This window comes from Neodiprion virginianus, chromosome 5, assembly GCF_021901495.1.
Source record: "Neodiprion virginianus isolate iyNeoVirg1 chromosome 5, iyNeoVirg1.1, whole genome shotgun sequence".
Lineage (NCBI taxonomy): Eukaryota > Metazoa > Arthropoda > Insecta > Hymenoptera > Diprionidae > Neodiprion > Neodiprion virginianus.
Window position 1 is genome coordinate 22,720,340 of NC_060881.1, and position 18,536 is coordinate 22,738,875.

Below are 18,536 nucleotides of genomic sequence, written 5' to 3' on the forward strand. Positions count from 1 at the left end.
TAATATGATATATAATAACGCATAATAGTATTATAGTTCTCTGTAGTACGAAGATCTCGTAACATGGTTTTTAAGCCTCGGCTAGTAAATTTCATAGTTATTTCCATCTAGGGATATTCCAAATAGTTAGACAGTTGTTTTAATTTCTTATGGTTACAAGATTCTCGTATTTCGAGTTTGGTTAGTTGATAAAAGTAACATGCAGTAATAATAGTCGATAAAACATACGGTCGTTCCGGTCGGATGTTACAGTGGGATGGCGCGCACTTGGCAGATTACAATACACCTGGTTGTAGTTTTACTACACTCGTGAAATCGGGCTGATCGCTGTGCGGACGGACAGCAAGGTGCAGGGCGTCGCACGTGCCCAGATTTGTCATTTCGGAGGGGGAGCTAGGTGATTAAGCATTTAATCTCGTTCGTCCGTACGTATCCATACATACGTAAATAATCAAGTCCACTCCAAGAATTGGTTAATATGTTGCCATCTATGTATGCATTTACACAGTACATACCGATATGCACGACACGCAGTGATACATATTTCTCTGGTTTAAAACAAGTATAAATGTATTGTATTGGTGAATCTAATTCCGAACAACAACTTCGACTGAGAAACCGGAGTTGAATTGTGGAAGGCTATAGACGGAAAGTCATGTAAGTTCGACTGGTCATTCTTAATAATAGCTACGTATGTATGTACCCACTAAGTAAAATGAAATCGAACAGTGCACGAGTGACTGAAGCGTCCATAATAAATCAATGTTATTAATCCCTAAAAACTGACCTTCATTGCCTCACGCGTCTCATATTTGGTATTATTTTCCGTTCTCATATCATCCCCCCACTCATGCTTTGAGGCTCGATTTCATGGTATATTCGGACTGAAATTATCGGATGTCCTAGCAGTAAATAGGATGTGATTTGGCAATCTGCACACATTACATACAGACGTTACATACATGCATAGATTCACCCACCTGTGATGCTTAATTATGACACAGGGGAAATACACATGTTTTTTTTATTACAGGATTATCAGATGCCTATCGGCGTATTATCTCCCTCCGTTAGGCAATAGATAATGTGAAACTAATCTACCTTTGTACATGCACATCTATGCATACATACATAGGTAGCCAAATACGTACATGTATGCATATGTATAAATCTGTATATGCACGGCTATACGTCAATATACTTATATACATTCAACATACTGATATAGTCAATGAAATGGGCCAAAACGGAAGTACGCACCATGGGCATCGGGGACGTGGTCGAAATTTCAGACGAGCAACCCTTAGCATGTTGGGAAAAAAACATTCTCAACCTAGCAAAATCCTGTCGCACACATTTGCATATGATGATGAGGGTCTTAAGGTATAAATATCACTGTCCATAGTCATGCGAATCGTTACCAAGAGAGATAGAAACTTTGCTGTCGTCACGCTTATTATCTTATCAGATCAGACTAGACTAAAGCTAGTGATCGATTGAATTTAAGTTGCACTCGGCGATTGCTAAAGTAACACGCAAATTGAGAGAACATTTTTTTTGATAGTTTGGTGCAAGCTTTTGCCGTTTACCAATGAAACTCTGTTACCATTATTAACAGCTTACAGTTTATTCAGTAATAATTATCTGCCTAGGTTGACCGGATGAATTTGAACACAGCTACGGAAGAAGAATTGATGACATTGCCAGGAATAAGCAGGGCAGTGGCCAGGAATATAGTTTGTCATAGACAGGCGATAGGGAGATTTCACAGGGTGGAAGACTTGGTCTTAGTTTCAGGAGTGGGAGCTTATAAATTGGAATTGGTTCGACCTGAGATCTGCGTAGCTTCCGCCAATGCCAGCACAAGTTCATCTCAAGCTTCCATAAGCTTGAACTCTTCGGGGAATACGGGGAGTTTGCTGGATATCAATAGTGCGAGTGTTTTTGCATTGCAAGGAATCCCAGGTTTGAATCAGGTATGCTTATTTTCTCTAAAATTTCACTTGAATCACGGCTAGCAAGACAGTTTCAAACCCAGAATTACCGGTAAAAATGTACGCTCAAATACAAAATTTATGCCAACTGTTAAGGGGCCATCCATAAATTACGTCACACGATAATGGGGGGGGGGTATCACCGTAATGTGACATAGTGTGACAAGGGGCAGGGGGGGTCAAAAGCTTTGTGACGTCACATGTTAAAATTTAAAATACTAAAACACGAAATTTATATGTGAATAGAAAATTTTTAAAATTTTCGAACTTGATCGACATTTTTATTAATAATTTAACACTCTCGCTATAAGATTACCTCTCACGCAACAACATTTAACTTCTAAAGCGGCGTTGTAATGCAAGTGAAAAAAATGAAAATAACTGTTTTCTTTTGATTATTTTTAAATACATGCATAAGTTTCAAAAATTTGTGACGTCACATCAGGGGGAGGGGGTTCTAAAAATGTGACAACTTGTGACAAGGACAGGGGAGGGGTTTAAAAGTTCTAAAATTCGTGTGAAGTAATTTATGGATGGCCCCTAACATGATACATCAACTTTGCATCTGTGCAGGAATTAGCAGCTAACGTCGTTGAAAGGAGACACAGGCGCGGATTTTATCAATCGCTTGATGAACTAGCAAAAGTCCGAGGGATTGGAAAGCATCGGTTGGCGATAATTAAGCCTTATCTAAAGATCGTCGTTGACTCGGATGGATCCGTTACCCCAACCCCTAGCAACGGTACATCGTCTTCTTTGGGTACCAATCCACAAATGACAAGTACCCCTGTTTCCAACGGTGTGGTTAGAATTTCGAGCAAGGTGCCTGGAGTCAATGGAATAAATCCAAGTGCTCATGTCACGTGAGTCTAATGAGAACATTTCTTAATACATTCTTCCAGGGTGTGATGCTTTTATGATCTTATACAGTCGACATTGTAATCAGAGAGGCAAACCTTCTGCCGAATACAGATTAATCGAAAGATTCAGGGCAACACGAATTGTTTCAGCAATGACATTGAAACGAGCTCAGGAATAACTGAAGATGAAATTTGGGAGCTACTCAGTGTTGCCAGTCCTCGGCCTTTGACGCCCAGTAATTATTCTACCAAACTCGAGGGAAGGACCTCCTTCAGGATTGCCACATGGAACCTAGAGCGTTTTAGCGTTGACAAAGCTTGCAACCCAGGTGTGCGAGAAGTTATATGTCGGACTATACTTGAGAACAGGTAAGCGCAAGTTATCGCCATGCCAAATAGGTGATATAGTATATCGTTTGTATAACATAGTATATAGGTTGAATAGTTTGATGAAAGTTTGTAAGGATGATACAAACGTTCTCACCATACTCGATGAGTCTTGGTTCCCTTTACTGCTTGTGCCACGTCAATTCTACCAATTTTTCTATCGAAGCAAGTTTCACCTTCAAATTTCAATTTCTGTTGACAGATTATCTTTGCTGGCATTACAAGAGATTGAGAGCAGCGAAGCCCTGGCTAAAATAACGCTGGAATTGAATAGTCCAATTCTGAAACGGGTTCGCGATTGGCAAGGAAATCGCAAGGTTTGGCGATCCATATACTTAGGACAAGGCCTTGCTATCCTATGGGATACAGATGGAAAAATTCGTATATCCCTTCAGCATCAGTCGTCGGCAGCGGCGGATTCAGTACCCGCCGCTGCCTGCGCGACATTTCACGTGGGTTCTTGAATGTGACTATTTCCGAAAAGAAAGGCAAACAACTCACGAGCAATTTCGATTAGTTACATTCCAGTTGACTTTATTTTTCATTTCATTTCTAGATCAACAAGGTTACTATAACGGTTGTGAACGCGGCACTGCACGGCGTCCGGGATCGAAGGGCAATAGACAATTACTGCAGATTCCAAAATACTCTTGTGCTTGGAGATTTTTCCACAATGAACGGCGTGGAAGATCTTGATCTCGAATTACCGCGCAACGAAAACACAGCGGTTCATCCTGAAGAATTATTTTTCAACGATAATATCGCATGGAGCCGTAAATCCAGAGCGGTGCTGCGAACCGGGCATTCAGGTATCGTTAAGCAGGGTCTAACGCATCTGGGTATACCTCGAGGTTGGAAATGGGGTGGCGCAGTTTCAACCCACTGCCCGGTTTGGTGCCAGATATATTCACAGCTGGATGAGTAATAACATTTCATTACCCATCCGGCAGTCTTCCCGGAGAAAAACGCGCCAAGTTACAGGCTAAGGAAGATCCACTTCATGCTTTCTCTGACAATGAGACTTTTCCAATAACGGATCAAACTGTCTGATCAATCATCTTCCTGGTACAACATTTGTTCTTTCTCTTTTTTTTTCATTTTTAGTTGAATTCTTCTGCTCATTTTATAAATGTTGATAAGTTTAGGAGGTATGATTGCAAAGTAATTTGCAATGCAGCTAATATTTAGGCAAACGGGAAAGTTCCATACTCAAATTATTGAGGTGCCTCGCTTATTCCATCTCAAGTGTTTCATAGCATTTAGTGCTCTATAAACATTGAATCGTCTGTATAAACACTTATACCTATGCATGGTTGTGTGATAAAAATAGCCGCTTGTGTCGGAGACGTTGTCTGGTTGATCTTTGGTTCACAATCAGTTTTGTAGTCTTCACGGGGAGTATTGAAAAACAAAAGCTAATTGTAAGTTACGACGAGTGTACGGGATGTGATATACATATGTACATACATACAAAGATAAGTATATGTATATATTTTTCTTTGGTTATTTTGTTGATTAATTTTTATTTCGCCTGTGGGCACTTAACAAAATGAGGAGTTGAGAATTCCAATGAAATCCACGATGCTGGTCAATCGTCTTCACTGATCTCTGTTGTGTGATAGAACGAGATAATTAAAATAAAATATTGAAATAAATAAAATCTATTTCTGGAATCCAACTGTGAGTACAAACTCCCTCAACTCTGATAAGTTTGAGGGTATTATATTGCCTCCTGATTATGCCAACTTATAAGTAAGTATTTTAAGTTGAATGAATTTATTGCTACGAGCTATTCACTGATGATCTGGAGAAATTTAGCCACCTCTGGATAGTACGTTTCAGCAACGCTGATACAATCCTGTAAAAAGACACGGTTAATGTACATGAAAAAAGAGAACTCGGTAAACGAACAGAGCATGAGAAAGGAAAAGTCATTGGTGAACTTTAGCAACGTGCTTTCTTTCTCAACAACAAATTTTTATTATACGTAAAGATATTCCCATATTACCTCAATGAAAACGTTAATTCTTGCGTGTTGTCATTGAGAAAGTTAACAGTGTTCTTACCTCTGTTGTTACAATTTCCAGTCCCATATCGATTAGTGAAAATTTGTAGGGCAAAATGGCGAAATGATTGCTAATGTTGAGTGCTGTGTCAAACGCACACGAAGTTCTGAAGTCGAGCAGTAGAGGTTCAGGGATTCCCCTCAGAAAACATCGGTCCTCAGATTCACAAAATGCCTACCGAATATATTGTAGTTTCATCTTTCGTAAGTAATGTTTAAACAGATCTTAAGATTTTTTCCTCGGCAACTCATTGTACTGCACAGAACGTATTTTTGTTAATGTCAGTGAATAGGTACGAGTACAAACCTCATTGTACAACAGACTCTTTGCTATGTCAGTGGCGTATGTGTCGATTATTTTGATTTTTGTTTCAAAAAGATCGCGACGGTTGAGTTCTCGGAGTTTTGCGTTGATACCACGGTACCTGGAATGAGTACATTTTTCGTCCTGATTAACTGTTAGTGAGTTTCAAGTGACAAACTAACCAAATACGTTGGAAGTACAAAGCAAGCTTACGAAATGTGATTCATCCATTTATCTTACCTCAACAACAAAGCGCAGACTCCTGACAAAATGGCCATGCTCCGACTGACAAGTCCACTGTAAATAACGACTGATGGTGAGATAGTCCAGCATGGTAGGTCACTGCGTTTCTCAAGCTCAGACACATGCTGGTAAAAAATTAATGCCTCGGAGACCAAAATACCATTGTTTGATTCGCTGTATAGACCCGAAACAATTAGATCACTCGTGAATTTCATCAGCGGATCTATAACGTCCGCAATGTCTAGACTTTGTGCATCTGTTTCTAGGAAAAGTGGAGCTTGTCCAAGATCTCTATCTTTGAATTCATTTTTCATGAACTGCAAAGGTATAAATGTTTGAAATTAGCTAGGTAAATTACGTTACTTTATCGTTAATCTGGAGGGAATTTTTTGCATACTCACAAGATTCGTCAACATTGATCTCAGAGTCGTGAGGATCTCGCACTTAACGTTGATCGATGAAGACTCCCACATTGTTTGAAGGGGCAAAAGGATGTTCCTGTGTACGTCTAGATGAGTAGACAGTTTAAACATCATTTCATATCTAGTTTGATGCATTGAGATGACAATTGAAATGCAAAGGCGAATTTACTCAGAATAATATGATTTACCGGTAAACGATGAGATTGTGATCCACTGGATTAGTGCGAAAATGCTGTCTCGGTGGTCCCTCGTATTCCAAAATGGCAGGTAATTTTTTAGGAATCGTGAGACAAGAATGATTTCCTGCTGCATATATCGCGACAGTTGAGCGGTCATAAAAAGTAGTCGTTCACGGTCTTGGTAAGAAAACTTTCCAACTTCGTATATAAAGGCTGAGAACAGAGATTACCTACAGGCTAGTTTTAGTGTGCTCAGTTTTACCACTTCAAAATCTATCTGACTGAAGAAAAATCTGTTTCTACTGAGTTCACAACAGAAGACACATCTTATCACCATTTTGTAGGGTGTTGTACAGGTTGTAACAGAATCTACTCTGATAGTCAGATGATGCAAACGTCAGAATATGTAAGCCTGCGTTGTTGGCTAACAGCGACAGCGCGTTGCACGGTAGTTCCAAGCTTAGCTGATGCTTTCCAAGTTCATCCAGTCTGAAAATACAACTTGGTCAGTTCGATTTATGATTCCATCCTGACCTTCGGTTTACACTTACGTTCTAATTTCGAAAATTGACTTCGCATCCGGTTCCTTTGAAATACTCGAGCCAATATTGATGTAGCTAACAGTTGGGATGGGCATCTTTCGCTGTTTCCTTGATTGCTATGTGAAAGCACACACAGACATGCTCTGATGAGAATAGTTAACTTATCCTTTAATAATAATTTTACATGATTGCAATGAAGTTTTTTCTTACCTCGCCACTTGTTACCGGATTCCACACTAAGTCAGGTTGCCACGCTGTCAAGTGACTTGCGTCACACCTCTTGGCAGCATCCTGAAGGTCAAGTCTCAGAGATTCTGGAAGTCGCTTCCAAGCACTTTCGACATTTGTCGCTGGAATCTTCTCGGGCACATGTTCTGGTTTGTAAGACTTGAACAATCTGTACGGTATTGGAACAGACAATAATTATGCAAAAAAATAAATAAATAAATGCATAACCACTTGCAAGATTCTAAGAAATATTTGACATCTTTCAATCATTGACATTTTTGTTCAATTAACTAAAGAAGGTATGGCATTTCAGAATTTTTGTTTGATATTTGGTATCCGAATAAATCCAGGTTATTTCCAGACTTTGCATCCTATAGGAAGAATATGGTAAATAATCATAAGAGAATATTACAATAAAATGCAACATTTTCAGATGAATCTACTTACGACAACAAAGCAGTCAGATGTTTCCTGGGTTTTGCGTACTGCGATTGCAGTTTAAGAATTCTCGACACCTGCCTGCGGGTGACGTCTTCAGGCTTAGTTAAAACATAGATTAGTTGAGCAACGAAGGGTTCCTACGGCGAAATATAGAGAAGAAGTACATTATTTTTAGTTGGCAGTCTAGTATTAATTTTAAATGCATTGAGATTGATTTCAGGTGCCTGCCTTATGCAAGGAAAAAAATATTTAAAAAAATTAGACACAGAAACGAGCAAACTACACAAAAAATTCACTGGTAGGAAAAAAGTATCTCACAAATTTTGTATTCTTCACGAGGATGAAAAAAAAGGCATCATAGAAAGCGTTGATAGTCACAGCTTCGACAAGCCCATAATTCAATAGACCTGTAAATAAGGGTGATTGATAGCACCAAACTTATTGAAATACTTAAATAAGAAGCGGAATAAATTGGCTTAAATTCCAAAGTTATTGAATTTACGGACTGCTCAATTAACCGTGACATACCAGTAAACCATTGAAGTACAGCTATACCCGGTAGAACTGGGATGTTCTTTGATGTCGATATAAACCATAACCCAATGTCTTGGACAATCTTTTCGGTCATTCTATGGATAGGGATCAAACATTTGATCAAAGCTGCACGATGTGTACTACCTAAAAAGAAAATGGTAATGCTGATTAAAAATGCAATCTACCATGGCCCAATTGTGTGGGATGTTACAGCGGAACCTGGGTAAAGCTGCTCTACTTGTTCGTGTTTCTTTACCCTACGTTTAAACGACAAACTGAGCAGAGGAACTTAAAAACACAGGTGGAGCGACTGTGTAAAAGCTATACCCATAGTGATTTTAGTGATGATGTAAATCAAGAGCTGAATCTGGTCGTCGGGAAGACCACTGGTCGAGACTTCAGCCTTTAACATCGTTAGCATTTCAGAAAATCCAGCAAGCAGTTTTCCAGCATCTGCAGAATATTGGACCAGTGAAAGTAAAAGCATAATACACAGGCACGAAGATAGATCCAACATACCTTTGCATCTCTTTAAGTAAGACGTGTACACCTCTACGTTTTCTGCAGTCATTTTTCCAGGCTGTTTAATTTAAATCTAGCCGGCATTACTCCTCGTTTTACTTGTCATAGCGAAGATAGCTAACCTCGTAGAATTCTATGGTCCGCGATGTCCGCATCTGACGAGTAAAGTGCGGAACACTGGGGGGGGGGGGGGGGTTTGTTGAATACTACATAGGCATGTATTGTATATATGAATGTACGCATACTTAACTATTATATTTCGCGCCAACCGCCACCATCGCTACTCAACAGTTCACATCAATTCAATTTGCGTATTGCCCTCGCAATACGGTTCTCGCAATAGTTTGCATTTTATAATTTGCTATATAACAATTTCGTTGCGTTCGGCGGTGAGTGGGGAAAGGTGATGTGAAGATTGTCGAAAAGATCCCGCTCAAATCCCACATGCCGTCGGCCGTTATATCACCGAGTGACATTTCCGAAAAAGAGAATCTCCCAGAGGTAGAAAACGTGGAGAATAATGATAGGTTATCTGTGAAAAATAAAATGATCGCCAGTAGCCCTGGCGGGGATGGAGTTTTATCTCCACCGCCGAGAACCAGACGGTACGCCGGAAGCCTGCCAGAGCAAAATGTAGCCGGACCTTCGTCGCAGCAGGCAGGAAGAAACACGAAGGTTGGCGTTCGGAAGCGGCCGGCTCGTTCCGAGCGAAAAGGGATGAAAAGGCACGCCGGAACCGTCTCCGTGGATCAGCGCACCCTCGACGGTATGTTTCTCAAAGTTAAAGACGGATCACCAGAGGCTCCGAAGTCCCCCCTGACCCGCATAGTCAAGGTCGAAATTGCGGATGAATCCGCTGAGGACCTCGTGAAGACGGACGACAATCTCGTCGTTGAAAAGAAGATCAAGTTGACCGACCGCTCGGAGGTGTACATGGATGAGGGTGAGGGTGGGAAGCTGGCTGCGGTGCCAGCTCCGATCGACAAACCCAGATCTCTTCCAGAAAAGTGCCAAATTTGTCGTCAGCTGCTCTTTGACGACGACCTTAAATTGTATCAGGGTCATCCGAACGGCGCAGTGGAAGAATTCATTGCTCTAACAGACCCCAGACTATCGCTGTTCACTGGTGAGGAGTCTATGATTAACGAGAGTGATGAAAGGCCACAGAATAAGCTCACTCATTTCAGGTATGATGTCCGAACATTTGAGAGGAAAGAAATTGTGACGACTAATCTAATCTCAAAAACCAGTTTTATTCCGGGGATCCTGACTGTTCTCATTATTTTGACAGATCCGTTATTTTCGGTGGTCACTCTGCCTTTTCAGTAAACATGATCTTTGATTAATAATAATGACAATAACGATAATGGCAATGTTTCAGCGTCTATGACAAAAATGGTCATCTTTGTCCATTCGATACTGGACTCATAGAAAGAAACGTGCTGCTCTACTTTTCTGGCTATATGAAAGCAATTTATGAGGAAAATCCTGATCCAGAAGGGGGTGTCCCAACAATGGACATGGGACCGATAAACGAGTGGTGGGTGACAGGGTTTGATGGTGGCGAATTGGCACTTATAGGGTTCAATACAGCGTTTGGAGAGTACATTTTAATGGAGCCATCGGAGGCTTATGCACCTTTTATGGAAGCAGTGAGAGAAAAGATTCACATCAGTAAGTTGGTAATCGAATTCTTGCTCGACGAAATCAATCCAACTTACGAGGATTTGCTCAACAAATTACAGGTGAGTGTTAAATCAGATCGATCACATTTCCTTATTTCTTAAAATTACGTGAGACCAATATTGTTACAGACAACTGTTCCACCCAAAGGCTTGTTCAAATTCACGGAAGACTCTCTCTTGAGGCACGCTCAATTCGTTTGCGATCAAGTTCTGTCCTTTGATGCTTCTGCGACTCCGGGAGAATCACTGCTACTTACAAGTCCGTGCATGCGAGCACTGGTCAACTTGGCAGGTGTGACAGTTGGGAAGAGATTAGCGATGCGAAAAGCACACCGTAAATATCAAAAAGATAAAAAACCTGCATGGACAAAGGCCACTACGACGCACCTGGTTAAAAATGTGTTTGAGACGTTTTTTACCGATCAGTTGGACAAGGAAAATGACAGGGAAAAAGGCGTTGGTGTAAGTTGAGCAAAATCACAGTTGAGAAGCGTATTTTCTCTGTTAATCTATAATTAAGCATGTGTAAAAGTAGATATTGCATACTGAATGTGCAAACAGATGTAGAACCATCCAGGAAGAACCTCTTTTTCAATCCCTGTTACGTGTTGACAAATAAAACTGTGTACATTGCTGTAGAGTTTGCTATTTCTAGTTACAATGATCAATTCATTTCATGTTGCTCAGGGTCCCAAGAGGCGAAGATGTGCTGTATGCGAGGCATGTCAACAACCTGACTGCGGCCTGTGCATCCATTGCAAAGACATGACTAAATTCGGGGGCTCCGGAAGAAGCAAACAAGCCTGTATCCAGCGCAGATGTCCAAATATGGCTCTTCAGGTGAGCGATCAACTTTTAGCAACATCTATCTGGATTCGTGTTCTTTCTCCTCCACTGGACGAAACAAGGAGTGAATTATCAAGCAAACAAAAGAATATTGAAGTATTCATACTTTTACAGGAGGCAGACGACTCGGATCCGGAAAACGAAGAAGAGTATGAAGCGTTGGCAGTATGCAAGGCTACTGTGACTCAAAAAGTGTCGAAGGGATTGAGAAATGTTAGAAAAGAAATAAAATGGATAGGGGAACCGATCATCCAAGATGGAAGAAAGACCTTTTACGAATCTGTTATGCTAGGTGACGAAGAAATACACCCCAATGACTGCGTTCTCATTGAGCCCAGCGACCCAGCAGTACCTCTCTACATTGCTCGAGTGGTATACATGTTCGAAACAAAGAATGGAGACAAATTGTTTCATGCAAATTGGTTCTGCAGAGGCAGTGATACCGTCTTGGGGGAAACGTCCGATCCCATTGAACTATTTCTCATAGACGAATGCGAGGAAACTCCGTTTGCTTCCGTCAAGTGCAAGGCCAACGTCATTCGCAAACAGATACCCAGTAACTGGTCAATGTTAGGCAAGTCGTGCTGTGTTAAATCTATGCAGATGCAAACGATTCGCTAATTCGTCGCATTACTTCAACTTCCATGTTTTCCTTACTTTGACTAATGCTGGCTCTATTTATTCTTTGTTTAGGTAACGAAGAATTAAAACCAGAAGACGATATCAAAGATACTGACGGAAGGACGTTTTTTTATCAGAAACAATACACGGCGGAAACTGCCAGATTCGAAGACCCTCCGGTGCCATCGACTTGCTCGCGACCGGAAATTATGCACAGATTTTGTGCAGCCTGCGATCGATTCAGTGCAAATCAAGGCACAAACATACCGAAGGTCAATTTTTAGCCGTGAAACGGCAAATACTTCTTTTATCGGCAAACCTGATCGTTTTATATTGGCGTTAAGCCGTTTAGATTGTTTTATTTTTTTCACTCCTTATCAATTTCAAACTATGGCAGGTGGACGAACGCGGCGAGCAGAAGAGTAGCAAAGAAGTGATATACGGAATCGTGCGTTACAAAGGTGATGAATTCAGAGTGGGGACAACAGTTTACTTGATACCCGGAACATTTAAATTCAGATATGGTATAACTAAAACCGATTCGCCCAAGACGAAAAAAGAAAACGTTGATGAAGACATGTATCCAGAGTTTTACCGTAAATCTTCTGACCACGTAAAAGGGTCGAATTATGATACACCAGAACCATTCCACATCGGTCATATAAGCGCGATCTATGCCTCAACAACGGACAAACTTGTATCGTCTAGTGACATCTGGATCACGGTTACAAAATTGTACAGGCCAGAAAACACCCACAAAAAGCATACTCTGATGGAACAAGCGGATCTTAACGTACTGTATTGGAGCAACGAAGGTCAGTTTTATTTACCTGATACAAATGAATGAGATAAACCTTATGTATTTGACTAAAATCGGCGAATCTGAGAGTCATTTGAACGTAAACAAAGACAATAATGTTTGTTCAGCAAAATGGCTTTATATGGCATACAATAGGACTATATGCCGTTCAACAGTATATAGTGAAGGAGAGAACTTCTCATACGCGACCCGACAACTATCTTACCTATCACTTACTAAAATAATTCAACAATCAAGATACATTGCTACAAAATACGACAAGTTCTAAAGCCCGATCTTGGCTCTAATTTTTTTTTTTTTTTTTCCATTTCTGCATATTCATACCCTGCAGTGTGCAACATCCGATTTGAGAAAGTGGTTGGAAAGTGTTACTTGATGTACACTGAAAATTTGAATCAGTCGATCGAAGAATGGTCAGCAGCCGGACCGAACCGTTTCTACTTCTCCCAAGCTTACAATGTAAATGAGAAATTATTTGAAGAACCACCTTTGCATGCGACAAATATTGGTCAACAAGGTAAGGGCAAAGGAAAGGGTAAAGGAAAAGGGAAGAGCACAAAGCTTCAGGATGATTCGAAAAAACCGTCAACTGAAACCGCTCCAGACTATCCTTTGGTCGATAAACGCCTGCAAACTTTCGACGTTTTTGCAGGATGCGGCGGTAGGTACTTGATTGTACGAATGGTATTCCACAAAGCTTTCGTATAGTTTGATTTTTACTATGAAAAAAAGATTTTATATAGAAGTCATTTAATCTTCATGTATTCCATCAGGATTATCCGAAGGCCTTCACAGGGCTGGCATCGCAGAGAGTCGCTGGGCAGTGGAGAAAGAAGAGCCAGCTGCACACGCTTTCCGTCTAAACAATCCCAACGCAATTGTCTTCTCTGAAGATTGCAATCGGTTGTTAAGAATGGTTATGGATGTACGTATTTAAGGGTTAGCATTTAGTGAAATTGGTGAAATGGGCCAATTCTCAAGTTTTCCTATTTCAGGGAAATCTAAAAGATGAGCACGGCCAGCCGCTTCCGCAAAGGGGAGCAGTTGAGCTACTGTGCGGAGGACCGCCTTGCCAAGGTTTCAGCGGCATGAATCGCTTCAATTCAAGGCAGTATTCGCTGTTCAAGAATTCTCTCGTTGTCTCCTACCTGTCGTTCTGTGATTACTATAGGCCCAAGTTTTTCATAATGGAAAATGTGCGAAACTTTGTCACATTTAAACGGAGTATGGTGCTAAAGTTAACGCTTAGATGCTTGGTGCGAATGGGGTATCAGTGCACCTATGGGATCCTCCAAGCTGGAAACTACGGAGTACCGCAGACAAGGCGAAGGTATATTACTTGTACCCATTGAATTTCAAGCATCAACGCTTAGTTCTTTATTCATTCTTGCAAAATAATCGGCCTCTGCCATTATTTTTCCGCAGATAAATCGACAGTTCTCGTATTCGATCACGAGTCGAAGGACTACTATAGATTATTTAGTTATCACGTTTACATATGCTCCCTAGGCTGCAAGCTCACTGTTAGTTTAAATAATTACCTATTTTGTCCGGTCGAGACGCAATAGTTGAAAGTGTAAAAATATGAATTATGAATGGTAGGAAATGGAGTCTGCACATTTCCTAAATATTTTACGAACTTATTCTGAATTGATTATTACGATCTTCAACTGTGCAGTTTTAAACCAGTAAACTAATTTCGTGTAATTTAGGCTGGTCATTCTAGCCGCTGCACCTGGAGAGATACTTCCCAAATATCCAGAGCCGACCCACGTGTTCAGCAAACGTGCCTGTCAATTGAGTGTCGTTGTAGACGATAAGAAGGTAAGGTTTTTTTGTTGTTATCCCTGTTTTGCCACATTACTACCAGTCATAAATGTCGAGTGTTATAAGAATAACTCGCGTTAGCAAAACCTTACTTGGACTTAATACACTCCTTATTCACAGTATTCCTCGAATTGCGAGTGGACAGAATCAGCGCCGTATAGAACGATCAGCGTTCGAGATGCTATGTCCGATCTGCCAGACATAAAAAATGGTTGGAACAAAGAAACCATGCCATATGGCGGCGAGGCACTTTCACATTTCCAGAGAAAGGTAGAAAAACGTCAAAGTCTTAGCTTGAACTAAAGAGAAAAATGAAGAAATTTTATCCATACTGATTCAAGGCTTTTTCCGCAGATGCGAGGATATCAGTATCAGCCAGCCTTAAAGGATCATATTTGTAAGGAAATGGCACCACTTGTCGAGGCTCGAATGGCTCATATTCCAACGGCGAGTGGCTCAGATTGGAGAGATCTACCAAATATCATCCTCAAGTTGAGCGATGGGACTTTCGCCAAGAAATTGTAAGCATCGAATATCTTACCTGGTATGAAATAAAATGACGAATGTGTCCAGAGTTTCCAAACAGCTCGTCTTAGAGTCTGGAAGACACTATCTTTGACTGTTCTTCAACTTTCAGACAATATACGCATCACGATAAAAAAGCTGGCAAAAGTTCAACGGGGGCTTACCGAGGAGTTTGTAGCTGCTGTACAGGGAAGATGTGCGACCCAATGGATAGGCAATTCAATACACTCATTCCGTGGTGCTTGCCTCATACAGGAAACCGTCATAATCACTGGGCCGGTCTCTACGGACGGTTGGAATGGGACGGATTTTTTAGTACAACAATCACGAATCCTGAACCAATGGGCAAACAGGTGACAAGTTTCTTTCATACGTCATTACTTAGTGCTTAAACCTACTCTGAATTAAGTTCTGTACACGTGTACATACTTTTACTGTGACTTGTACAATGACTTTTCTTCAAGAGCGAAGCGAAAACGAGCGCTTCGCTGGGGAGGATCGAAAACGGGCGATTCTCGGTTGGTGAAACGCGGAGGATTGAAAATGTTTCATAATTTCGCATTGTTTGTAATATTTCTAATTCGATGTAAAACAATCTACGTCTTCATTTTCTTGTTGAACAGAGTATAAGTTAAAAATTCAATAAAAATCCAGAATCATGACATTAAATATGAGGGATTAGATTTAAAAGAGGAAGCTTTATCTCGATAGTGTTCCTTTCAAACAAGAAATTTGGTGAAAATTGAAAAATTCGGAAAAATACGGTAACCATTCATTTTAAATACGTAATCTCAAGAATTAGCAATGAAATGTTCGTATAACTTTTAAATAATGGATATAGTCAAGTCAAGAACCCCTCGGCTTTACCACGGGAACCTCTACTTTGTACGTAGCGAGCAAACGCACGTTTTTGCTCTCAGTGCACAATGTACTATTCCACTTACCTTTTCTCTGTACCGCAGGGTCGAGTTTTACATCCTGAACAAACTAGAGTGGTCAGTGTCAGAGAGTGTGCCAGATCACAGGGATTCTCGGACACGTATCGGTTCTTTGGCAGCGTACTTGACAAGCACAGACAAGTGGGGAATGCGGTTCCCCCACCGATGGGAACAGCAATAGGACACGAGATTAGAAAGTGTTATCACAAACGGGAAGCGGAACGAACGAAGACTGCAAACGAATTCGGTATCAAGGTTGAATCCTAAGCAGAAAAGAAACCCGACAAATATTTTGTGATTTTTAAACAAACAATGAGTGACGGGTGTTGAGGTGATTTTATGATATTATTGAGTATCTCAAAGACTGCGAGTTGCTTTTCCCATATCAATTTAATTATACTGCGTGCCTGCTATGACGTAATAATGAAGGAATTGTCTTTTTCAGTAAAAAAAAAAAAACAACTAAAACGTATGGAATCGATCTGTCAATTTTATCGTGTGACAACTTGTGAACCGACAAAGTCGCATATAACGTAATTTCAAACAATTTATTTCATTTACACATTTCTCCTGCAAACTCTGAGCTGGATCACTTGAATTGCTGTGGCGGTGGACCAAAGATACTACCACTCTGCTTGCTCGCCGTCCTTGATGGGGCGAAGCCGAGGAGTTTTTGTATGTTCTGTAAAAGTAGTAATGACAAATTTAGATTTAATGCACAGCTTATCTGATTCATTTCATTTAACATACATTTCAATGAAATCTATTCAGTCTAGCTGATATCGCGAATGGTATACCTGTCTAATGCTCATGGTACAGAGAATGTACAAGAATATGAAAGAGCATTCCATGTAGTCGTCGCCCGGTAGATTTCTGTGTGACAGTCCTTGTATCCAACTGATGGGTGTGAAGGGGAGCCTGGCAACAACTCTACCGTCGAAGATACTGTTGAACATGCTCAAAAGTGCGGTGAAAGCAAAGCCAATCGCAAACATAGACTTCATTTTAACGAGGGACAAATCACGATTGTTATTCTTGAGTCTCTCTTCTTCACGTTCAATCTTTTTCTTTTGCTGTTTATCCAATGAGTCCCCATGCGCCTCTTTCCTCTTCTCAACTGTAAAGAATCAAGCGAAACCTCTGTTATCAGCTTTTCAGAGGCAGTCACCTCCGTATATATTAGCACATCCACTTATAGAAAATGTATATAGAAAAGACACATTAACCTAAAGGCAAGTTCAAGATTACACTGTAGCTATTCGCATTACAGACTGAACCTGTATTTGAAATTTCATCAATGGTTCGCCCATGACAATTTGCTTATCGAAATTTGAGCATTCTGAATGATTATTCCAGGTCACGTAAAAAAAGGTTAGATTTTTTCAGATTATTTATGTGATACTATTGTAGAACTTTTATCAATTATCGTATTACTCTCCGGAATCGCAACAGGTACATTATGTACAACTCGCACTACAGGTATCTTTAATCTTTGAAGAATGAGTGACCAAAAAATTCTACTCATCAAAATTTGGGATGCTTCTATAACTTGTTCGGACACTTTATTTCTGTCTGAAAAATTCGCGACATTCGAACATTTGGCGTATTTGGAGCCTTCCATGTAATAGGTTCATTTGATAGTACGAATTGCCAGTGTTAAGGCTGTGTCTTATTTAGAGATGTTACGTTTTTTGCTCTGTTTTTCTACTTCCGCCTTCAGCTTCTGATATTTTTCCGTCCTGTAGACCATTAACCAGGTGAGACCTTGAACAACAAAATAAAGGGCAATGATTTTTGAGGACATGTATAAACCTTAACGTACAGTAAAAAATACCGTAGTCAGAATTTGATGTCAACGATGTTTACCTTCTCCGAGGAGTGCAGTGCACACGCTGATAAATACAATTAACACTGTATCAGCCCACATTTCTCGGAAACCGTTAGCCTTTCTTCGTTCACCACGTTGGAGTGATAGAAAATAGCGAGAAGGTATCGAAAAGTATGTACTAGGCTGCAAACCTTATTCTTTTCAACTTGGTTATGGGGTACCCTTGAATCAGAGAACATGCGCGACTGTGCGCGACAATACGATGTAATAATTTTTTTAGTTTTATTTTCTCCTTTTTTTATTTGCCCTTTAAATGGATAACGACGTGAGTAGCTTCGTAAATAAGCCCTGCACGTATTATTCAATCAGATCCATATATACGTTTTTCTGACCATGCAATTCGTCAGTCATCAGATAATATATATCTTAATCAGCCATTATCTCCATTCTCCATTACATATTACATTAGCAATATTTGTGGTGCTACCCCACCAGACCTGGTAGTGACATGGTAGGGACAGTCGGAATCTGCATCTTGACAGAGCTTTCCATCGGTAAGGCGACAACCATAATCCTAGTTTGAAGCGCTATCTGCTACAGTGGCAGCGCACTCACGTCGTGTCAGGTGTCGCAGCGCTCTACTGGCGTTGGCTGAAGATATAGGTATAATATCTTCAGTCAACGTTACTGGTGGCCACTGCTCGAGATTTGAAAACAGCTGAAAC

The 18,536-nt window shown here is 40.5% G+C and overlaps 4 protein-coding genes across 16 annotated transcripts; 2 read left to right on the forward strand and 2 right to left on the reverse strand.

Annotated features, from left to right (window-relative positions):
- The first annotated feature begins 286 nt into the window (after window positions 1–286).
- Window positions 287–4,919, forward strand: LOC124305042 (endonuclease/exonuclease/phosphatase family domain-containing protein 1-like). Of its 8 annotated transcripts, none has more exons than XM_046764001.1 (8): window positions 289–657; window positions 1,034–1,153; window positions 1,229–1,383; window positions 1,653–1,976; window positions 2,568–2,857; window positions 3,005–3,223; window positions 3,444–3,693; window positions 3,798–4,919. In XM_046764001.1, exons 2-8 carry the CDS (start codon window positions 1,120–1,122, stop codon window positions 4,164–4,166), a joined length of 1,641 nt encoding a protein of 546 aa, XP_046619957.1. In that variant the 5' UTR covers window positions 289–657; window positions 1,034–1,119; the 3' UTR covers window positions 4,167–4,919. The 8 variants fall into 8 exon arrangements, with proteins under 8 accessions (XP_046619960.1, XP_046619964.1, XP_046619963.1 ...); XM_046764002.1 differs by having other exon boundaries at window positions 1,034–1,135; XM_046764004.1 differs by lacking the exon at window positions 1,034–1,153 and having other exon boundaries at window positions 287–397.
- LOC124305039 (centromere protein I-like) lies at window positions 4,745–16,084 on the reverse strand. Of its 3 annotated transcripts, none has more exons than XR_006908307.1 (16): window positions 15,990–16,084; window positions 8,719–8,898; window positions 8,527–8,652; window positions 8,194–8,343; window positions 7,984–8,072; window positions 7,672–7,802; window positions 7,207–7,393; window positions 7,006–7,112; window positions 6,789–6,943; window positions 6,464–6,667; window positions 6,255–6,361; window positions 5,851–6,170; window positions 5,614–5,731; window positions 5,308–5,481; window positions 4,943–5,099; window positions 4,745–4,849 (listed from the first exon to the last, which is right to left on the reverse strand). XR_006908307.1 is itself a non-coding variant. In XM_046763996.1 (15 exons), exons 2-15 carry the CDS (start codon window positions 8,768–8,770, stop codon window positions 5,031–5,033), a joined length of 1,989 nt encoding a protein of 662 aa, XP_046619952.1. In that variant the 5' UTR covers window positions 8,771–8,898; window positions 15,990–16,084; the 3' UTR covers window positions 4,745–5,030. The 3 variants fall into 3 exon arrangements, 1 of the variants encoding a protein (XP_046619952.1); XR_006908308.1 differs by having other exon boundaries at window positions 4,938–5,099; XM_046763996.1 differs by having other exon boundaries at window positions 4,745–5,099.
- LOC124305035 (DNA (cytosine-5)-methyltransferase PliMCI-like) lies at window positions 8,982–16,314 on the forward strand. Of its 3 annotated transcripts, XM_046763985.1 has the most exons (15): window positions 8,985–9,908; window positions 10,103–10,466; window positions 10,536–10,868; window positions 11,094–11,246; window positions 11,367–11,826; window positions 11,946–12,145; window positions 12,271–12,688; window positions 13,025–13,354; window positions 13,467–13,618; window positions 13,689–14,023; window positions 14,406–14,517; window positions 14,641–14,790; window positions 14,875–15,041; window positions 15,158–15,398; window positions 16,008–16,314. In XM_046763985.1, the coding sequence occupies exons 1-15, from the start codon at window positions 9,166–9,168 to the stop codon at window positions 16,248–16,250; spliced, it is 4,401 nt and encodes a 1,466-aa protein (XP_046619941.1). In that variant the 5' UTR covers window positions 8,985–9,165; the 3' UTR covers window positions 16,251–16,314. The 3 variants fall into 3 exon arrangements, 2 of the variants coding, with proteins under 2 accessions (XP_046619942.1, XP_046619941.1); XR_006908305.1 differs by lacking the exon at window positions 16,008–16,314 and having other exon boundaries at window positions 8,983–9,908; window positions 14,862–15,041; window positions 15,158–15,280; XM_046763986.1 differs by lacking the exons at window positions 14,875–15,041; window positions 15,158–15,398; window positions 16,008–16,314 and having other exon boundaries at window positions 8,982–9,908; window positions 14,420–14,517; window positions 14,641–14,782.
- A 139-nt stretch (window positions 16,315–16,453) lies between these two features.
- On the reverse strand, window positions 16,454–18,387 carry LOC124305052 (calcium load-activated calcium channel). Of its 2 annotated transcripts, XM_046764024.1 has the most exons (4): window positions 17,850–18,387; window positions 17,670–17,747; window positions 16,781–17,100; window positions 16,454–16,665 (listed from the first exon to the last, which is right to left on the reverse strand). In XM_046764024.1, the coding sequence occupies exons 1-4, from the start codon at window positions 17,908–17,910 to the stop codon at window positions 16,573–16,575; spliced, it is 552 nt and encodes a 183-aa protein (XP_046619980.1). In that variant the 5' UTR covers window positions 17,911–18,387; the 3' UTR covers window positions 16,454–16,572. The 2 variants fall into 2 exon arrangements, with proteins under 2 accessions (XP_046619980.1, XP_046619979.1); XM_046764023.1 differs by lacking the exons at window positions 17,670–17,747; window positions 17,850–18,387 and adding an exon at window positions 17,418–17,644.
- Window positions 18,388–18,536: the final 149 nt, after the last annotated feature.